This window comes from Cervus elaphus, chromosome 31 (assembly GCF_910594005.1).
Source record: "Cervus elaphus chromosome 31, mCerEla1.1, whole genome shotgun sequence".
Taxonomy (NCBI): Eukaryota; Metazoa; Chordata; class Mammalia; order Artiodactyla; family Cervidae; genus Cervus; species Cervus elaphus.
This window is the reverse complement of record NC_057845.1, coordinates 8,972,664-8,988,981: the sequence shown is the minus strand read 5'-3', so window position 1 is coordinate 8,988,981 and position 16,318 is coordinate 8,972,664. Positions and strand designations below refer to the sequence as shown.

Here is a 16,318-nt window from a genome sequence, read left to right as displayed (position 1 = left end):
GCCAGATTTATACTGCAAACAGACCCCCTAATAACTTGGGTGACTTTCCTTAAGTGTCACAGTTTTTCATTAACAAGGTTGACACAAAACAGGTCATCCAGATCCAAGAACAGTGGTCCTCAGACAAAGAGGCTTCGACAGTAACATGTTTATTGTATCATCCATTCAAGGATACAAGATACAAACACAAACCACTTCTTAATTTAAGGAGAATATGAAAACATCAGGCAATTCCTATAGTACTACTACAAATACAACCTTCACCTACAGTAAAAATGAAGCCATTCAGTCATTTTGGTCATCATCCCAGTCTTTCTTTCCACTTGGAGGCTTGGGCCCACCTGCTGGTTTTGCCATGATGATCTGCAAAACAAAATTCACAAGAGTACACTTACAAACTCAAGCTTTAGAATGAATAGAAAGAATATTTTTCTGAGCCTGCTTTGTTATTAAGCAATCATCACCAATGAGCAATCTGTTATTACATCACATATGGAACACTAGCATAATCTTGGTTATCATCCAGCAGGTGAGTTTCCATTTTTGTGGACATTAACAGCAACAAAATGCACATTCATTAGCGGGAGGCCTTCTAAGACATGCATTTCAACAACCCAATGTGCAGAATGTGAGAAACATCTGCATGCATCACTGTCATCAATCAGTTTGGCACCTGATTTGCTATTTATATATGAGATTCATCTTGCAAACCATCTTTATCCCAATTTCCTTGTGGTTTAGGAGCTTTAGGTCCACCTGCCAGTTTTGCCATTATAATCTAAAGTCGTTGATAGGTAAAATATATATATTAAAGTTCAACAATGATATTTCCTAGTACCTGAGAGCCTAGAAAAAAGTTATTCAGTGACCTCATATAATCAACTTTTACTTTATTTCCTAGTAAATGAGAGCCCTTCAAGTCCAAGAATTGTGTTCATAAACAAAAGTCCTAGCACCTAGTTGCCTGGAAACTTACATGCCAGAAACCTCATTTATCTAGAATCACTTACCCACTATTTTACAAGTATAGATCTAGCATTTTTTAAAGGATTTATGTTTGAACAGAAAAAGGTGATGGTTGCAGCTTTGGGCTCAAATAAATTTGGGAGAAGTTAAACATAGTTGGCTTTCCACAGAGCAGAACTCTTAATCCCTGATTAGTACATACATATATATATATATAAAACATCAAGGAATTTGGCATGAGTCTCAATGCAACGAAAAGTCATAAAATATCTTCACTACCACCTTCAATAGCGTCCCCATCCCTTTTTAGAAGCTGCTTTCATAAAGAACTTGAAAGTCCTGCAATAACATTTTACCAACTGGGGATAAATTCAGATTGAATTAAAAGTAGTAAGTATAATTTTAGAACCTAAGTATACTTCAATTAAGATAACAGACTGATGGGCCTCTTTCCAGAGTTTCTGATTCCCTGGATCTGGGAATTTGTATCTTTAACAAGTTGTTAGATGACAAGGATGCTATGGATTAGGGCACAATTTGAGAACTAGTAAACACCTGAACAAACACTAATCCAGCCCTACTACACTGTCCAATGCTGAAAACTTTTCAAGTCCTTTTCTAAAATCCATACTATGCAAAATTAGGTACAACTATACTGAAGAGTACAAGCTCATTACACTTGGATGGGTTCCTCAGATAGGTATGTACAGAGTGCTAATGGCAAAAACAATGAACATCCTCCCTTAGGGTAAAACATAACACAGCCTTCCTAGGTTAAACCCAAAAATCAGAAGTACCTGTGTGAGAAAGGCACTTGTGTTATTAACACTACTGTCTTGCTTGGCTAACTGACATGCAAAATATTCCTTACAAACTTTGACTGTGAAAATTTGCTGCTTATCCCATGCTTCAGTCTATTTAGCTTCTCCTGTCTCCTTCTACTTTTTCTTGGGGCCCCTATTATCTTTGCTTACAAACTCCAAAACCATTTTTTTCTAAAAACAGTATGATGCACTGACATAAAAATGCACGATTACTAAATCCAGTCCATGGATATCCAGTTCCATTTCTGGTCATCTCACCTAGGAAAAGAGTTCTTTACCAAAGTGAAGTCTGTTTTGCTATAATTACAACCAACTGGTCCTTGCTTAGATCAATCTCCTTTCCATTTCTATGTAAAACTTTCCTTTCATTTCTACCTAAAATTTGATTGTCCCAAGATTAATTCGGCATGGTTTTCATTTAATGGTTTTCATTAAATGGATTTACACTGTGCCTCTAGCAATTAAAATTTTCTACTCAATATTTAAAAATTATTCATTGGTTAATAATCACTCCTAGAATTCTGTAAGAAAATAGATTTCATTAAGTACTAGAAAACACCTTTTTGAAAAATTGTGATTTCTGATTTATCTCAATTCGAAATAGTCTTCATCACTTTTCCTCTTTGCCTAATCCCTCAAAAATATTAGCAGAAATACTATGATAATTTTAACACCTGAGGACCTTAAAACCCCCAAGACAACATTTGTCACAGAAGAACGCTCTTAACCACCAGGCCCTGTCACCTCCACATTTCCTTGATGGTGGTCCAGACATTTCCCCTCAGATGCCTTCCAAGAACCTGAGTGGATGCCTGAAACAGCACAGTAAGAACCCTATATATATAACAACACTCTGCTTTTATCACCCGTACAAGTCTATCAACAACACTCTGCTTTTATCACCCGTACAAGTCTATCAATCAGGTACAGTAAGAGTGTATTCAAGTTGGCAGCATCACTACTCCTGTACTTTGGGACTGTGTGCTAAGTCAGTTCAGTCATGTCTGACTCTTTGCGACCCCATGGACTGTAGTCTACTAGACTCTTCTGTCCATGGTATTCTCCAGACAAGAATACTGGGGTGGGTTGCCATCTCCTTCTCCAACTCTGGGGCCAGGAAGTAAAATTTGTTGATCTGATCACTGAAATGGCTAAGAGAGAGTGTACAGAGCGTGGATATGCTGGATGAAGGAATAGTTCATGTCCTGAAGCAGGAGAGCATGAGATTTCATCACGCTACTGATAACGGTGTACAATTTGAAATATATGAATTACATTTTTCTAGAATTTTCCATACAGTGTCTGGCATAACAGATGACTTGTGGGTAAAATGAAACCACAGAAAGCAAAACTGCAAACAAGTTAGAGAATACTGTAGTCTGCAATGTCTGCTTCAGGCTTTTATGACCCTTCCATATTCCATAAGGAACTTCCTCTTAAAAAGGGTTTTAAGGGAAAAAAAAGTCTTGAAAACTATGAATCTAAATGAGATTTATTTTACCCATTTCACTTCCCAAGTGGCAAAGGAGTCTCTCATTAGAAAGATACTTTTAAAATACTTTCAATAAAATGTAAAACTATAATAGAGAAACAAAACTTTTTTGGGTGGCTGGGGGGGAGTACTTTACTTTGAATAGGAAGAGAACTGTGTTTCAGGTCCATGAAAATATACTTTGAACTACATAAAAACTAGTATTTTTAAAGATCAGTATTTAATTTCTCACTCACCTGATCCACTCTGAGAACAGTGACGGCAGCATTAGTAGCCAGTTTTATAGCCCAGTATTTTCCCAGGTAAGTATCTAGAACACCAGCTTCCAACATGTCCTTTACAGCAGGAACTTCAGCCTGTCAACACAGAACTGTTTTTATGCTTTCATTCTAAAGGTTTATGTGAAAATATTTACACTCAATAATATAAAGTGCTACTTATATAAAAACTAGAATAAGTAGCTAGGCAAAAGTACTACCCTATATACACTATAAAGCAGAAGGATAACTAAATTATCAGACAAACTGAAAAAGCTGTTAAGAAAATCCTGTGCTCACAAATCAGAACATTCTCTTATCTTCCTTTTAATGTTATGTTGTACATTCACAAAATAAAGTTCACTTTTTTTTTTCTCCCAAATACCTCAATATCTAATCCAACGTTTTTATTTCCTTCTTGATGTACTGCATAGAGTTTAGAGATTACTTCATTGGCCTTAACTCCAGAGTTTTCTGCCAGTGCCCGGGGAATAGCTTCAAATGCCTCCGCAAACTTCTTAATGGCATACTGTTCAAGTCCAGGACACGTCTAAAACAAAAATGTGCTAGTTACTCAATTTTATTCAAACAACAACAAGAAAGTCAGTTTATACACAGAAAACCATATACCTCTCCATATGATGTGATCTGTTTGGCTAATTCAATTTCTGTTGCTCCACCTCCAGGTACAAGACGTTTATCCTATAACGTTTAAATGTTTAACGTTTAAATGTTGTTTAAAAAAACAAGTCACCAAGAAGCAATTTCCAGTTTTCTAAATCTTTTCAGATTCCAGTACTCCACCAAACTTAAGAGCTTTAAATCTGATTCAATTACAAATTTTATAAAATTCCAATTCCAATTAAAAAATGGAATGATTTGGACAAGCTATCTTACCTCACTGTAGGGTCTCGTATATGAAAAAGAATCAAAGTGAAGAATGGGAACAACACTGTAATTATCTACATTTTCACAGATTCAGCACTAACAATTTACTGAAAAGGAAACTGAAATGTAATAGAAGAAAAACCACCATAAACTCTTCACGACAGTTAAAAAAGGAAGCCTTGATTTGCTGTTTCTTTTCATATTTCATTTAAGAAAATCCATCAGCAATAAACACTTAAATGGAGTCTTACAGAAAAAGGTGCTGTGCTTTACACAAGCCACTCATGTTTTTCATTTTGAAGTTCTCAAGACGTTTAGGAGTCTGCCAATTGTGTTTCTGAGGACTTAAAATTACTAAGTTACATAGCAGCATATATCAGAAGTTTGTTCTTTTTTTGTTAATTAGAATCCTACAATATTTATTCAGTTACAAGTTGATGAACATTTGGATCATTTCCAGTTTAGCACTATCATGAATAAAGATGTCATAAGAAGACAAAAAAAAAAAAAAAAAAAATACTAAGTTACGATGAATGCTCATACTGACCCTTGTGAGAACTTTGAAAGTATTAACACCATCATCTACTGCCCTCTCTATATCATCCATCAGGTTGTCTGTAGAGCCTCGAAGGACTATGGTAGAAATGGCACCATCTTCCTTTTCTGTCAATAAATTAAATATATATTAGGAGATTAGTAAAAGAAAATGAGCTCCCTACACATCACATACGTACATTTTACCATGACTACTCACCATGCTTAAACACAACCACTTGTGTATCTCCAACCTCTGACAGGTAAACACTGTCACAATGTCCCATTTCTTCAAGGACAGGAGGATTCTGTGAGAAAATGATTCTTGTAATAAAGTAATTTGAATAGGTTCGACTATCTTTTAATAGTGCCCAAAATACATACCAATCTAGGAAGAGCTGTAGCACCAACTGTTTTGCATAATCTTCTGAGATCCCACTTTGAGTTCAGCCTTTAAAAAACAAAACAAACACCTTAATAGGAGACACACTAGTAAAACACAAGATATTAAACAGGAAACTGTTCACAGGGCCTCAAGTCACCCTCTTTCTTCCCTGAAGGTTCAAGCTCAGAATAGGTCTGGACTGCACTGTGCAATCCAGCCACTTATGTTTATGAAATTACTGTAGAACTGACAAAGTTCCCAAGTCTCCTTAGGATGTCAAGGGTTTGTAGTTGTAAAACACAAAGGAAGCCCTGGCACATAGAAAACTTTTGCTATACTTTGGGCAACTGAATGTTCTGTGAGAAAGAGAACAGTGATTTCCTCTGCACATTATATTAAGAACCGTGGGAACGGTTAAGTTATCCAGTGTAATTCATAAACAAAGTTATGTTCCTACCCCCACACTCTAGCTAACAGTGTGTACCAGATTTGTGTCTGGTCTCTTAAGCTCTTCCTCTTGCCTGGAACACTCTTCCTTCTCCCTCTTCAATAACACCTGTTAACTGGTCCTTCAGCTCTCAGTCTAAAGGTATATTTGCTCAGAAATGTTTCCTGTTTCCCTAGACCAAGTGAAGTCCACGTGCTACATTATCTAATACCTCATACTTCCCCCTTTTAACACTCTTAACAGTCTTTATGGTGTGCTGAATTTATTTGTTCACTGTTTCACCATCCAAAGTCATTTACAATCTGGAGTAACAGAATGCAGTCCTCTCTTACCTCACCAACATGATATTGTATTTGTTTGCATAGTGAAGAGCCATGTCTGCCACTCTGCCACCCGTTACTACGACATTTGCACCAGTATCAGCAATAGCTTTGACTTGCGCATCCATGAGATTTTCTTCTCCCTTACTAAAATTCATCAATTCTTCAGCACTCTTTATCAACACTGTTCCCTAGCAAAATAAGCAAAGATTTTCTTTAAAACCATTTCATCACTTCGGTGTTCAAAGTCACAGAATAACATTAAAGAAACAATTTAAACATGCACATATTATGAAACAATACAAAATCTGTATGAAACTAACAGAAATGCAGCTTGCTCCTAGACAAACAACCTCTCCCTCCGCCACACTCAGCACTAACATATTTGCTCTCTGACAGGCACTTTTCATGGAAAAATTAGAGAAATTCTAAACTATGAGATGTCAGGCAGGAGTCCTGACGTCTGTCTTCTGATGTCAATTAGTGTACCAAAACAACACTGTGGTTCTCAAACTTTTTCTAAAATGTGGACTAAATGACCAGGCCCATCCCACCCCAAATCTGTATAACTTTAAAAATTCCAGCGATGAAATCAACAGTGATGTATAAACTTCAGACTTCTTAGTATGTATTTTCAAATACAAACTTCAAATTGTAACTGTTACTAACTTCAAATTATGTTAACTTATTTTTGTTTCAGGATGCTACAGAATTTCAATGTTATTTAAAAAACTGCAATGAACAGCACGCAAATACATTTTTTCACTGAACATTTAACCCGCTGAATGTGTTAAGTTCTACTAGAAGTCAAGAACTGTTTGTTTAGACTGTAAACAATACTGTGTCACCATCTCAAGTTTCACTTATTTAGTACGTGAATTAGATATTCAATATAAATCTAACTAAAAAATAGACACAAGCCTGCAGTTTTCAGTAATTATGCCATATTCACTGGATTAAGAGCAAACTCCACCTCAAAATGTTAGAATCATTAAGACTATCTGAAAAGGAAGCCCAAATTTTCACCTTCAAGATTCTGAAATCTACATACCTTAGTTTCTGTTATCATGCCATCAAAAGGACAAGAGTACACTGCTATTTTTGCATCTTTGACAGATGTTACATCACCTTCAGTTTCCTTCTTAAAAACCATGCCATGCAATACTGAAGAGGAATGCACACCAGAGCCCTGAGGAGTTGGATACCAAAATCATCAATGATTTCATGACATCAGGGATAATTGCCTGCTTCTGCATGTACCAAAAATATTCATTACTAAATAATGTACTACAGCAAAGCAGTGACTCTTGGGGATGATACAGTGGTAGACATTAAAACACACCAGTCTGTTCATTGCAGGGATCACTGTGGCAATGAGCTACAGTTACAGACCTAGATCCTGCAGCATACTTGGGGAAAAATCAAAGGACAACTGCTCTAAACCATTCATTCACTCAGCACCAATGTACCAGGCTGGACTGTTAGTGACAGGGACAGAACAGGGATCAAAGCCAAGTTTCTGATTTCACACGCACACCAGGTAATAACAGGGAAGGGGAGGCAGTGTATGGATAGTCAGAATACACAGCACGTATATTAACACATACAGCTAATGCATGTACTTATGTAAGTTAAACTTGACCACATTAACAATCACATGTCAATGTGTAAAACCAATAGTTATATGTTTTACTGTATCAATCACAATTTTTACCAAATATATCCCTTTAGATATTAACATTAAAAGTATGAATTTTATTATACAGCAACAGAAAAACTTGAACCACCTGCAAAATTGCCTTCTAAGCTCATTTTATAAGTCAGCATATATGAAGAGTGCCAATAATTAGTACTTTGTTTATGCACTAAACCTTTCAACTGTTATGGAAAAATGATGACTTAAGAATATGTCAATATCCTTTTAAATTCGAACTAGTAGTATTACAATCTAGCAAGATCAAAATCTTACAATGAAGGCAGGAAAGTCGCAAGTGTCTAAAACTTACGGGGTAAAATTTAGATTAACAAATTTTTTTTTGGCTAAGGGGGAAAAAAAAAAAAAGACCTATCTAGATAACACTGATGCATTTCTGAACTTACCAGAATCTTACAAACTCTGATGTTATCAACATTGAAATGGCCAGAGTCAGGAAAAATGGATACTGTTAAGAAACCAAGACATATCAAAAGATATATTGGGAAAACAGAGAAAATATCTTAGCCACATGAAGACATTTTAATTTTGGATTTTTTCATTTACTGATACATACTCACCACATGCCTGAGCTATAAGCTTGGCCAGAAACACTTCATTACCATATTGTTTACTCATTACGGAGGTATGAAGTAGAGATGACACTTCTTCAACATCCCGTAGATTTTTTGCAGAACAACATACCAAGTCAGGAAGAATCTCATGAGCTTTTTTGCAGGCTATTTCATAGCCTTCTATGACCTTAAATGTAAAGAGCAAAAATACTTCCTCAAAGGACGTAATTTTGACATGTCTTAAAGTATCTCATTTTGATAACCCAATGGATATGGTATTTTCAATAGAAAAAGACAAAGCACACTCCCAGAGTAACATTCACGGCAAAGCCTACTATTTAAGAGTGTAGGCTTTGGTGACAGCCCACATTTGAAACCCAACTGCCATTACTAGCTACTCGAGCAAGGTTTTTCTAACTTAAGGCTCCTTTTCCTTATCTGAAACAAATTGGGATTACTTTTAATAGGCCCCACTCAGAGGCGTTTTGTAAGGACCGAATGAGACATTGCATGGGAAGTACATGTACCACAAAGCCTGACACAGAGAAAAGTGCTCAGTATTGGCTATAACTGTAGTACTGACTTAAGTTTGAAACAGTAGGTATACATACATAAGCAAATTTGAAACAGGGGTAGGTTTTAAAATGGTCACTCACCTCTGAAACCGACAGGCCAAGTCTGAGAAGCTCTTCAGCTAATTCCAGGAGAGCTCCAGCAAAAACCAGAACAAAGTTTGTGCCATCTCCAACCTCTTGCTCTTGCATGTGAGAGGCCATCACAATCATTTTTGCAGCAGGATGTTGCACCTGGTAGAAGACGTTCGAATTTAAATAGCAAGTTAAAACATCTGACCCTTAAAGCAATACGAAAATTTTCCTTTCCATTTCTTCTTAAATTAACAGACTCCAATCTCTTATGGGTCAGGTAACTCTTCTGATCCCACCTGTAGTGTGGTCACAAGAAGACAATCCAGGTCCCCTTACACCCATCAGCACGAATGCACCACCATAAATGACAGTAACTTCACAGGGCACTTTCTTTCAATGGTCAGTCACTCAGTATGTACACTGTATACATAAGGTTCCTAACACTATTACAAGTTCACTAAATTAAAAAACAAAGTAATTCCAACCTAAGGCACTTTTAAAAAAAGGCTTCAGAAGTGCTAAAGTAGATGTCATTTAGCTTGGTGGTAAGTTTCAATATTTATGTATATCCTCATTGAAAGGGGTTATCAATTATGGTCTAAAAAAAGAAAAATATAAAATATTCTTAAAGTGTATCATAATTTTAAGTGGTCCTTCCCTAGAATTTAAGATGCTTTTTAAAGGAATAAGTAAGGAGTGACAACTGACAGCACTGAGAAAACTAAATAGCTGACACTGGTTTATTATGAAGACAACAGCCCCATCATACTTAAATAACTTCTGAGAACATCACGGAGTACAATGTTAACCTTCATAATGACAAGTCCCTCCACAGCTATCTCGTGGATCTGTTTTGTTCAATATTACTACTTTAACACTGTATCATTATTTGGGCTTCCCTTGTAGCTCAGATGGTAAAGAATCTGCCTGCCATGTGGGAGACCCAGGTTCGATCCCTGGGTTAGGGCACGGTAACCCACTCCAGTATTCCTGTCTGAAGAATCCCATGGTGGGCTATAGTCCATGGGGTCACAAAGAGTCGGACACAACTGACAAGTGACACTCTCATATCATTATTTAAGAAGCTGGAGTAACGTTAACTTATCTACGGAGTTCTGACTGAAGAATTAATCCTGGTGCTTTAAGAAAAATTCCCTGAGACCGAACATATCCTTCAATTAGCAGCTGGCTGAGGAGTGGTTCTCCATGTGTGATCAGGCGCCAGACTGTCCTCATAAACCTGGTGGCAGTTATCTATTCTACAGACTCTATACCATCAAAACTGTAGGTGAACAAAACAAAATTCCACCAACTGATTTAATTTCACAAACACAATTAAAACAAACCCATCTTAAAGTATCAGCTGTTTCTACATTATGGAATAATTCACTTTAGCATCACGCTCTAAAGAAGACAACATTCAATTTGATGGTATCAGCAAATATGTATGTATATTTTATAACAACTAATCTCTCCATAAATTACAGAAAATTTTAACAGGAGCAAAGATCTTAAACATAGAGGATTCTCTATAATTAGGAATATCTATAGAATGACTTTTCAAGTTGGGAATTAAAAAAAAAAAAAAAAAACTCCTTATTATCCAATGTGAATGAAATAAAGGTTATTCGATGTTAGAATACACTGAATTTTTCACATCACCAAAACATTTCTTGGGTTTTTAAAAGAAATAACTTACTTCTAGCTCTCTTAAAATAGTCGCTGCATCATTTGTCACAAACAACTTCTCCAGGTGGTTGATAACCATTTTGTTCATTCCTCAAAAATAGTTAGAAAAAGAAATCCATCATCACTCAAACCGTTCTCCAGACACCAAAGAAAATCCAGTCAAGAAACACAAATTAAAAAAAAAAAAAAGAAACACAAATTTGCTATCCATTCCTTGAAATAACGTTGTAAGAACTCAAAACATACTACCTATTCTTAAAGCCACAGCCCAATGGCTTCCCCTGCCTGCACACCTGTATTCTTTCTTTCCTGCCAATTTCATATTTTTTGTTCAATTTAAATTATATTGACATGTACAAAGACTAAAATTATTTACTTGAAAATATATTTGTTTTGCTTATTTCATAAATTTGTATCAATTAATTCAGTTGATGGTGGGAAGCAAGAGACAATTTTTCTCTCTTAAATTATGTCATTTTACGTAAGAGAACCATTCCACAGCTGTAACAATGAACACTAGGTACTACCTCAAAGGTGAAAGCACCTAACTTTTCTATCCTCTCAGTAGGACAAAAAGTAACATTTCGATTCCAACTTTTCTAAAAAGATCTGAACTGCTGATTAAAGATTAGAAAAACTGTACAGGAGTTATTTTCAACGCCACACTGTATTATGGCTAAAACTCTCAATTTACATATACTATCCTCAAACAAGTTTCAAGGAACTATTACACAAAATTCTATCATAGTCCTGTATTTTTTAAAACATGAATTTAGAAATTACCATTTGGTCCGTATGCTGTGCGAGTTGTCTGGGCCAGCTCCTTGCAAGCCTGTATGTTCCTGTACACAGCCTCTTCTAACCCTGAAAAATGCTGGAGAAGAAAACTTCTGATTAGGCAGGACAGTGAATCTCAATAATTTCTTCATCTGTAAAATGGGAGTAGTAGAACAGTACCTGTCTCAAAAGACTGCTGATACTATCAAGCAAGACTGATGTATGTAAAGCATGGTGTTCAGTGTTCCTATGATACCACAGATACCACTGTAATCTATGATCCATAGATTTGTCCACTAATTGAATGAATAAAGCATGACATTTTTAGTGACCATGGGTACCTACTTACACATCAAAACATAAAGCCTATAATTTTTTAAAAGTGTGCTGACAAGTACAGAGAAGAGCGCTAAGACTGATTAGAGAAAGCATATGAACCACTGCAGATTATTTAAAAATACCTTTCCAGAGTCTACCAATTCTTTCTAAAAGCTGACATGTGGTATGAATGTGATAAAACCTGAGCATTGTAGAGTCAACAGGTCTATATTCAGAGGGAATTAACATATTTACCTTATACATTTTTAGAACTAAAGCATACAGATTTTGAATTCTCATTTGAACTGAAACAAACTGCTCATTTGTACACATTAATTCCAATGTGTATACACTGAAAACTGAACTGCTCACAGTACTCAAATTTTCAAGTTTTACAATGAACTTCTTTTAGCCATGGGATTTACTTGGGAGTCTCAGATAAATTTCAAGAGCCTACTGTTCATGTGAACATTTTTTAAGAGCTGCTTTGCCTGACAGAGTAGGCAACTGCCACAAGTGGTTATTTAAAATTTAAGTAATTAATTAAAAACTCAAGTCTCACAATTGCACTAATTGCATTAATTGAAAACACAATCCCTCAAAAGACACAGTTCAACTGCCCAGTAGCTACATGTGACTAGTGGATACCACACTGGATAATGCTGATTTAGAACATTTCCATCATAGCAGACAGACAAAACTGCCTTATACTCCTTTTCCCTCACTCCCATTCTCTGAGGAACAGTCACCTCTGACCATAAATCAGACCCTACCCAACGGTTCAAAGACTTCCCCTCACTCTTAGGATAAAATGTAAATCCCCTGTGAGGGCTACAAGGTCCTACACCCTCTAATCCTTGCCAACAACTCTTCTAATTTTATCTCTTACCACTGTTTTAAGATGTCAAACTCACTTCATCCTCAGAATTTGGTCCCTTAGCCTGAAACATTTCTGCCTTTAATCTTGGCCACTAAGCACAGAGCTGAGAGTTCTTTCCTTAACATTTCATTTATTGTTCTACCCCAAACTTTCCTTTTTAATTTTTTTTTGGGGTGCACTTCCAATTTCCTTTATCATTATTTGAAATTATCCTTTTTGCTTATTTGGTCACTTATTATTTCTGCCTCAGAAGAATAAAAAAATATTGACACTTCCCAGGCTTTTTAAAAAAGTGAGTTCATGTCATTTTCAGCAAAGCTCTTTCACCAATTCTTACAGTAAACCTCCTTACCTAATAGAGTCACGTTATCCCCAAAGTGCATCCTTGCCAACAAGAAACCTAGTTCCCTCAAACTGTTACCACAAATGGAACCACGCTATCTACATTCCTTTAAGCACAGAAAGTCTGGGAGACAATAGGGAACACAACTAATTGAACATAAAAGACACATTTAACAGTAGTGCGTCTAAGACTTTTTTTTTTTTTTAAAAAACCATGCTGTTAAAATTACTTTCAAGATCTCGCCGAAAAACAAAGGCTTTACTTAGGTCAGGGTGTCACTTTACCCTGTGGGTTACAACTCTTTCCGTCCAATCTCCCCAATTGAAAGATGAGGAAAGCAAGACCCAGAGGGTTAAGTTTTACCTCAAGCTGGCTAAGATCAGACCAGAACCCATTGGGATTGTAACTAAGGTTTATCCTACCATAATACACTATTTCTGCGAACTAAATAGAGAGCCCATCGTTTCTCATTTGCAAGAGTTGCCTCGTCCCTCTCCTCCCCGGACCACCCGCTCCTGGAGCCGTTTCGCAGTACTCAAAAGCACCTTCACCTACGTTATTTCACCTACTTCGCGCCCCCCAAAGGAAATCCTCCTCACTCTCGTTTTACTGATGGAGGAAAAATGCAAAGAGCGGCCTTCACACCCTGTGCGGCTACAAAGTACAGAACTCGCTGCCTGCGGCCTCGTTGCCCACTCGCCGTTTCTGGCCGCTTGCCCCCTCTCCTGGGCCCATAAAAAAAAAAAAAAAAAAACCACGAAATGCCCACGGCCCTCCGCGGCCGAGCCCTCCCGAGAACACCTCCCTTTCTGGAATCTTCTTTCCCTCCGACCGCTATGTCGGGTGGGCACGCCGGGCCCGTTCGTAGGCTTCTTTTCTTGGCTGCGGCCGCCGCGGCTCTCCCACCTCATCCCCCCTTCCTCGTTTTCTTACCTTCGCTCCCTCCTTGAGCATCTGGGCAAAGCCCGGGGCCTTGGGGACGTGAAGCGCCATGACCAGTCTGCAGAGAGCCGTTCACGCGCCCTCTCAGAAGATCCCGGAGGAAGCGAGAGGCGCGCACAGCCTCCTGGGAACGTAGCGTGCGGCAGCCTCACGCTCCTCCTTTCTCTTCAGCCGGGCCCGCCCCTTCCCCCGGCGGCCTGGTCTGAACCCTCGCGAGAAGGAGCAGTTCGCGTCGCCAGAACTGAGTTGACGATTCTCGATCTGCTCGATCGATGGGGCGGCTCGATCGGGCTGGGCTTTCTGTCTTCCGGCCGACGCACGCGTAGGCTGCCTGGCGGATGTGGCTCGCTCCCGGATATTCAGTTCGCTTAGACGCATAGGCTCTGTGGTGGGGACTTTTGAATTTTGTCAGTTTTGTCCTTGAGTTTTGCCACGCCTTCCAAGAGTAGCTTCCTTGAAAATCTTCCAGAGCTCCCCACGATATCAGCCAGGTGGGCACCCCTTTTTTTCCGAGGCCGAACACCTGCCTTCATCCTCCAAATCTGTGGTTGAACTTGGGCTCAGAATTGGGCGCTGTAGCATCTCTGGGGACTTGAAGGTGATAAATGCAAATCTGAAAGGAAAACTACGTACTGAGTGCTCATATGTGCCAGGCCCCGTTATTTGCTCTATGTGCGGTATCTTAGCTAGTGGTCAATCTTTTATTAATTACTTACTTTTGCAATTTACAAAAAAGATAGTTTGTGCAAGATAACAGCGCTAGTAGTCTTAAAACTAGGATTTCTACCCAGATTAGATTGCAAAATGCACGTTGTTAAGCAACTGTACTCCTCTTTCCTCCTTTTTTTCCTTCTGTTTTTTGGCCGCCCCACAGGGCATGTGGGATCTTAGTTCCCCGACCAGGAGTGAAACCCCGCCCCCCTGCAGTGGAAGCATGATGTCTTAACCACTGGAACACCTGGGAAATCCCTTTCCTGCTTTTTCTTGGAAATATAAACCCCTTTTACTTTTCCACAATCCTTTAAAACCTGACCTCTGTCATCCCACATCAGCCCATGACTGATTTCAAAGGACTGAATGATGGCAGAGTACTTTAAAGAGTAATTTCACACAGTGGAAGTAATCCACTCTCCTAGTAGAAAATATAGACAACTGAGTAGAACGTTTGGCTTGTCTTTTGTTCCTTGATTAGACACTTGCAAATGATTTATTTTCCTTAAACCGGGACAGATTTAGTGTGTCTTAAAGGATAATCGTATGTGTTCCGTGTACTATAACTTTTTCTAATTAGCACTTAAATGCATAATTATTAAAAAAAAATTTTTTTGCCAGCCATCTCAAACAAACGGTATGTGAACCACCTTTTGGGAAACATTCAGCGATCCATAAAGGGTGGTCCAAGGGCAACAGGAGATTTCCTTATGGTTTAGCTAAGAAATAAATGAAAACTAATTCATCTAACTCAGAGCATTGCTTATAAACATAACCAGCAACAACAAAACTGAAAGGGATTAAAGATGACACGATAAAATTTTAATAAAAATAATTAAGGTATCAAGTCTTGGTAGAGACCATGGTAGATAATTTGAGGATAAAACTATTGATGAATCAAATTTCCATGGAAAGTTTTAGTTAAAAAATTGATCTGGGGACTACCCTGTCAGTCCAGTGATTAAGACTCCACTTTGACAGCAGGGGGCAGTGGGTTTGATTCCTCTTAGGGAACTAAAAACCTGCATTCCTCAACAGCACTGCCAAAAATAATAATAAAAGCAACCATAATAATAACAAAGTTTGAAAATTGATATTAATTTTAGTAAATTAAAAAGGAAATGGGAAGGATTAAATCAATTAAAATGTTCTGTATGGTAATTGATCAAGAATTAAATTCATTTAATTGCTAAGAAGAATGCTTTTTAGATAAAAATTCATTTTGTATTACTTGGATTAAATGGTGTATTCATAATTGTGGAATAAAAACTCAAGGGCAGAATTTCCACTGGATCCAAATAGTTAGCCAAATATTCCTCGCCCAGACTGGAAAGTAATCACAAACCCCCAGTATGGCTCTGGGCCTGGCTCTGGTCCCTGCTTATGGCACCTCTATTTTTGCCCTCTTGGCCTTCTGTCTTCTGGCCACAGAAGCCTGAATAGTTCATCCTGTCTGCTTTACCTCCTCTGCTTCAAGGAGGAGCCTTGAAGGTCTCAGCCTCTGCTCTGCTCAACCTAGAATGCTCATCTGCTCCCTTTTGACTTAGTTCTACTTCAGTAAACAAACACTTACATTAGAAAGCCTTTGATGACTCCCAAGATATTCCCTGTGAGTCATTCTCACAGCTT

General features: G+C 37.9%; 1 protein-coding gene across 3 annotated transcripts; it reads right to left on the bottom strand.

Annotated features, from left to right (window-relative positions):
* Positions 1 to 133: 133 nt before the first annotated feature.
* On the bottom strand, positions 134 to 14,142 carry CCT8 (chaperonin containing TCP1 subunit 8). 3 transcript variants are annotated; one of them, XM_043892622.1, is made up of 16 exons: positions 13,970 to 14,142; positions 11,502 to 11,592; positions 10,729 to 10,808; positions 9,039 to 9,188; positions 8,389 to 8,569; positions 8,215 to 8,276; positions 7,166 to 7,303; positions 6,127 to 6,305; positions 5,346 to 5,412; positions 5,182 to 5,269; positions 4,975 to 5,090; positions 4,170 to 4,241; positions 3,925 to 4,089; positions 3,519 to 3,638; positions 674 to 778; positions 134 to 363 (listed from the first exon to the last, which is right to left on the bottom strand). In XM_043892622.1, exons 1-15 carry the CDS (start codon positions 14,027 to 14,029, stop codon positions 686 to 688), a joined length of 1,662 nt encoding a protein of 553 aa, XP_043748557.1. In that variant the 5' UTR covers positions 14,030 to 14,142; the 3' UTR covers positions 134 to 363; positions 674 to 685. The 3 variants fall into 3 exon arrangements, with proteins under 3 accessions (XP_043748557.1, XP_043748558.1, XP_043748559.1); XM_043892623.1 differs by lacking the exon at positions 674 to 778; XM_043892624.1 differs by lacking the exons at positions 134 to 363; positions 674 to 778; positions 3,519 to 3,638; positions 3,925 to 4,089; positions 4,170 to 4,241 and adding an exon at positions 4,311 to 4,790 and having other exon boundaries at positions 4,956 to 5,090.
* Positions 14,143 to 16,318: the final 2,176 nt, after the last annotated feature.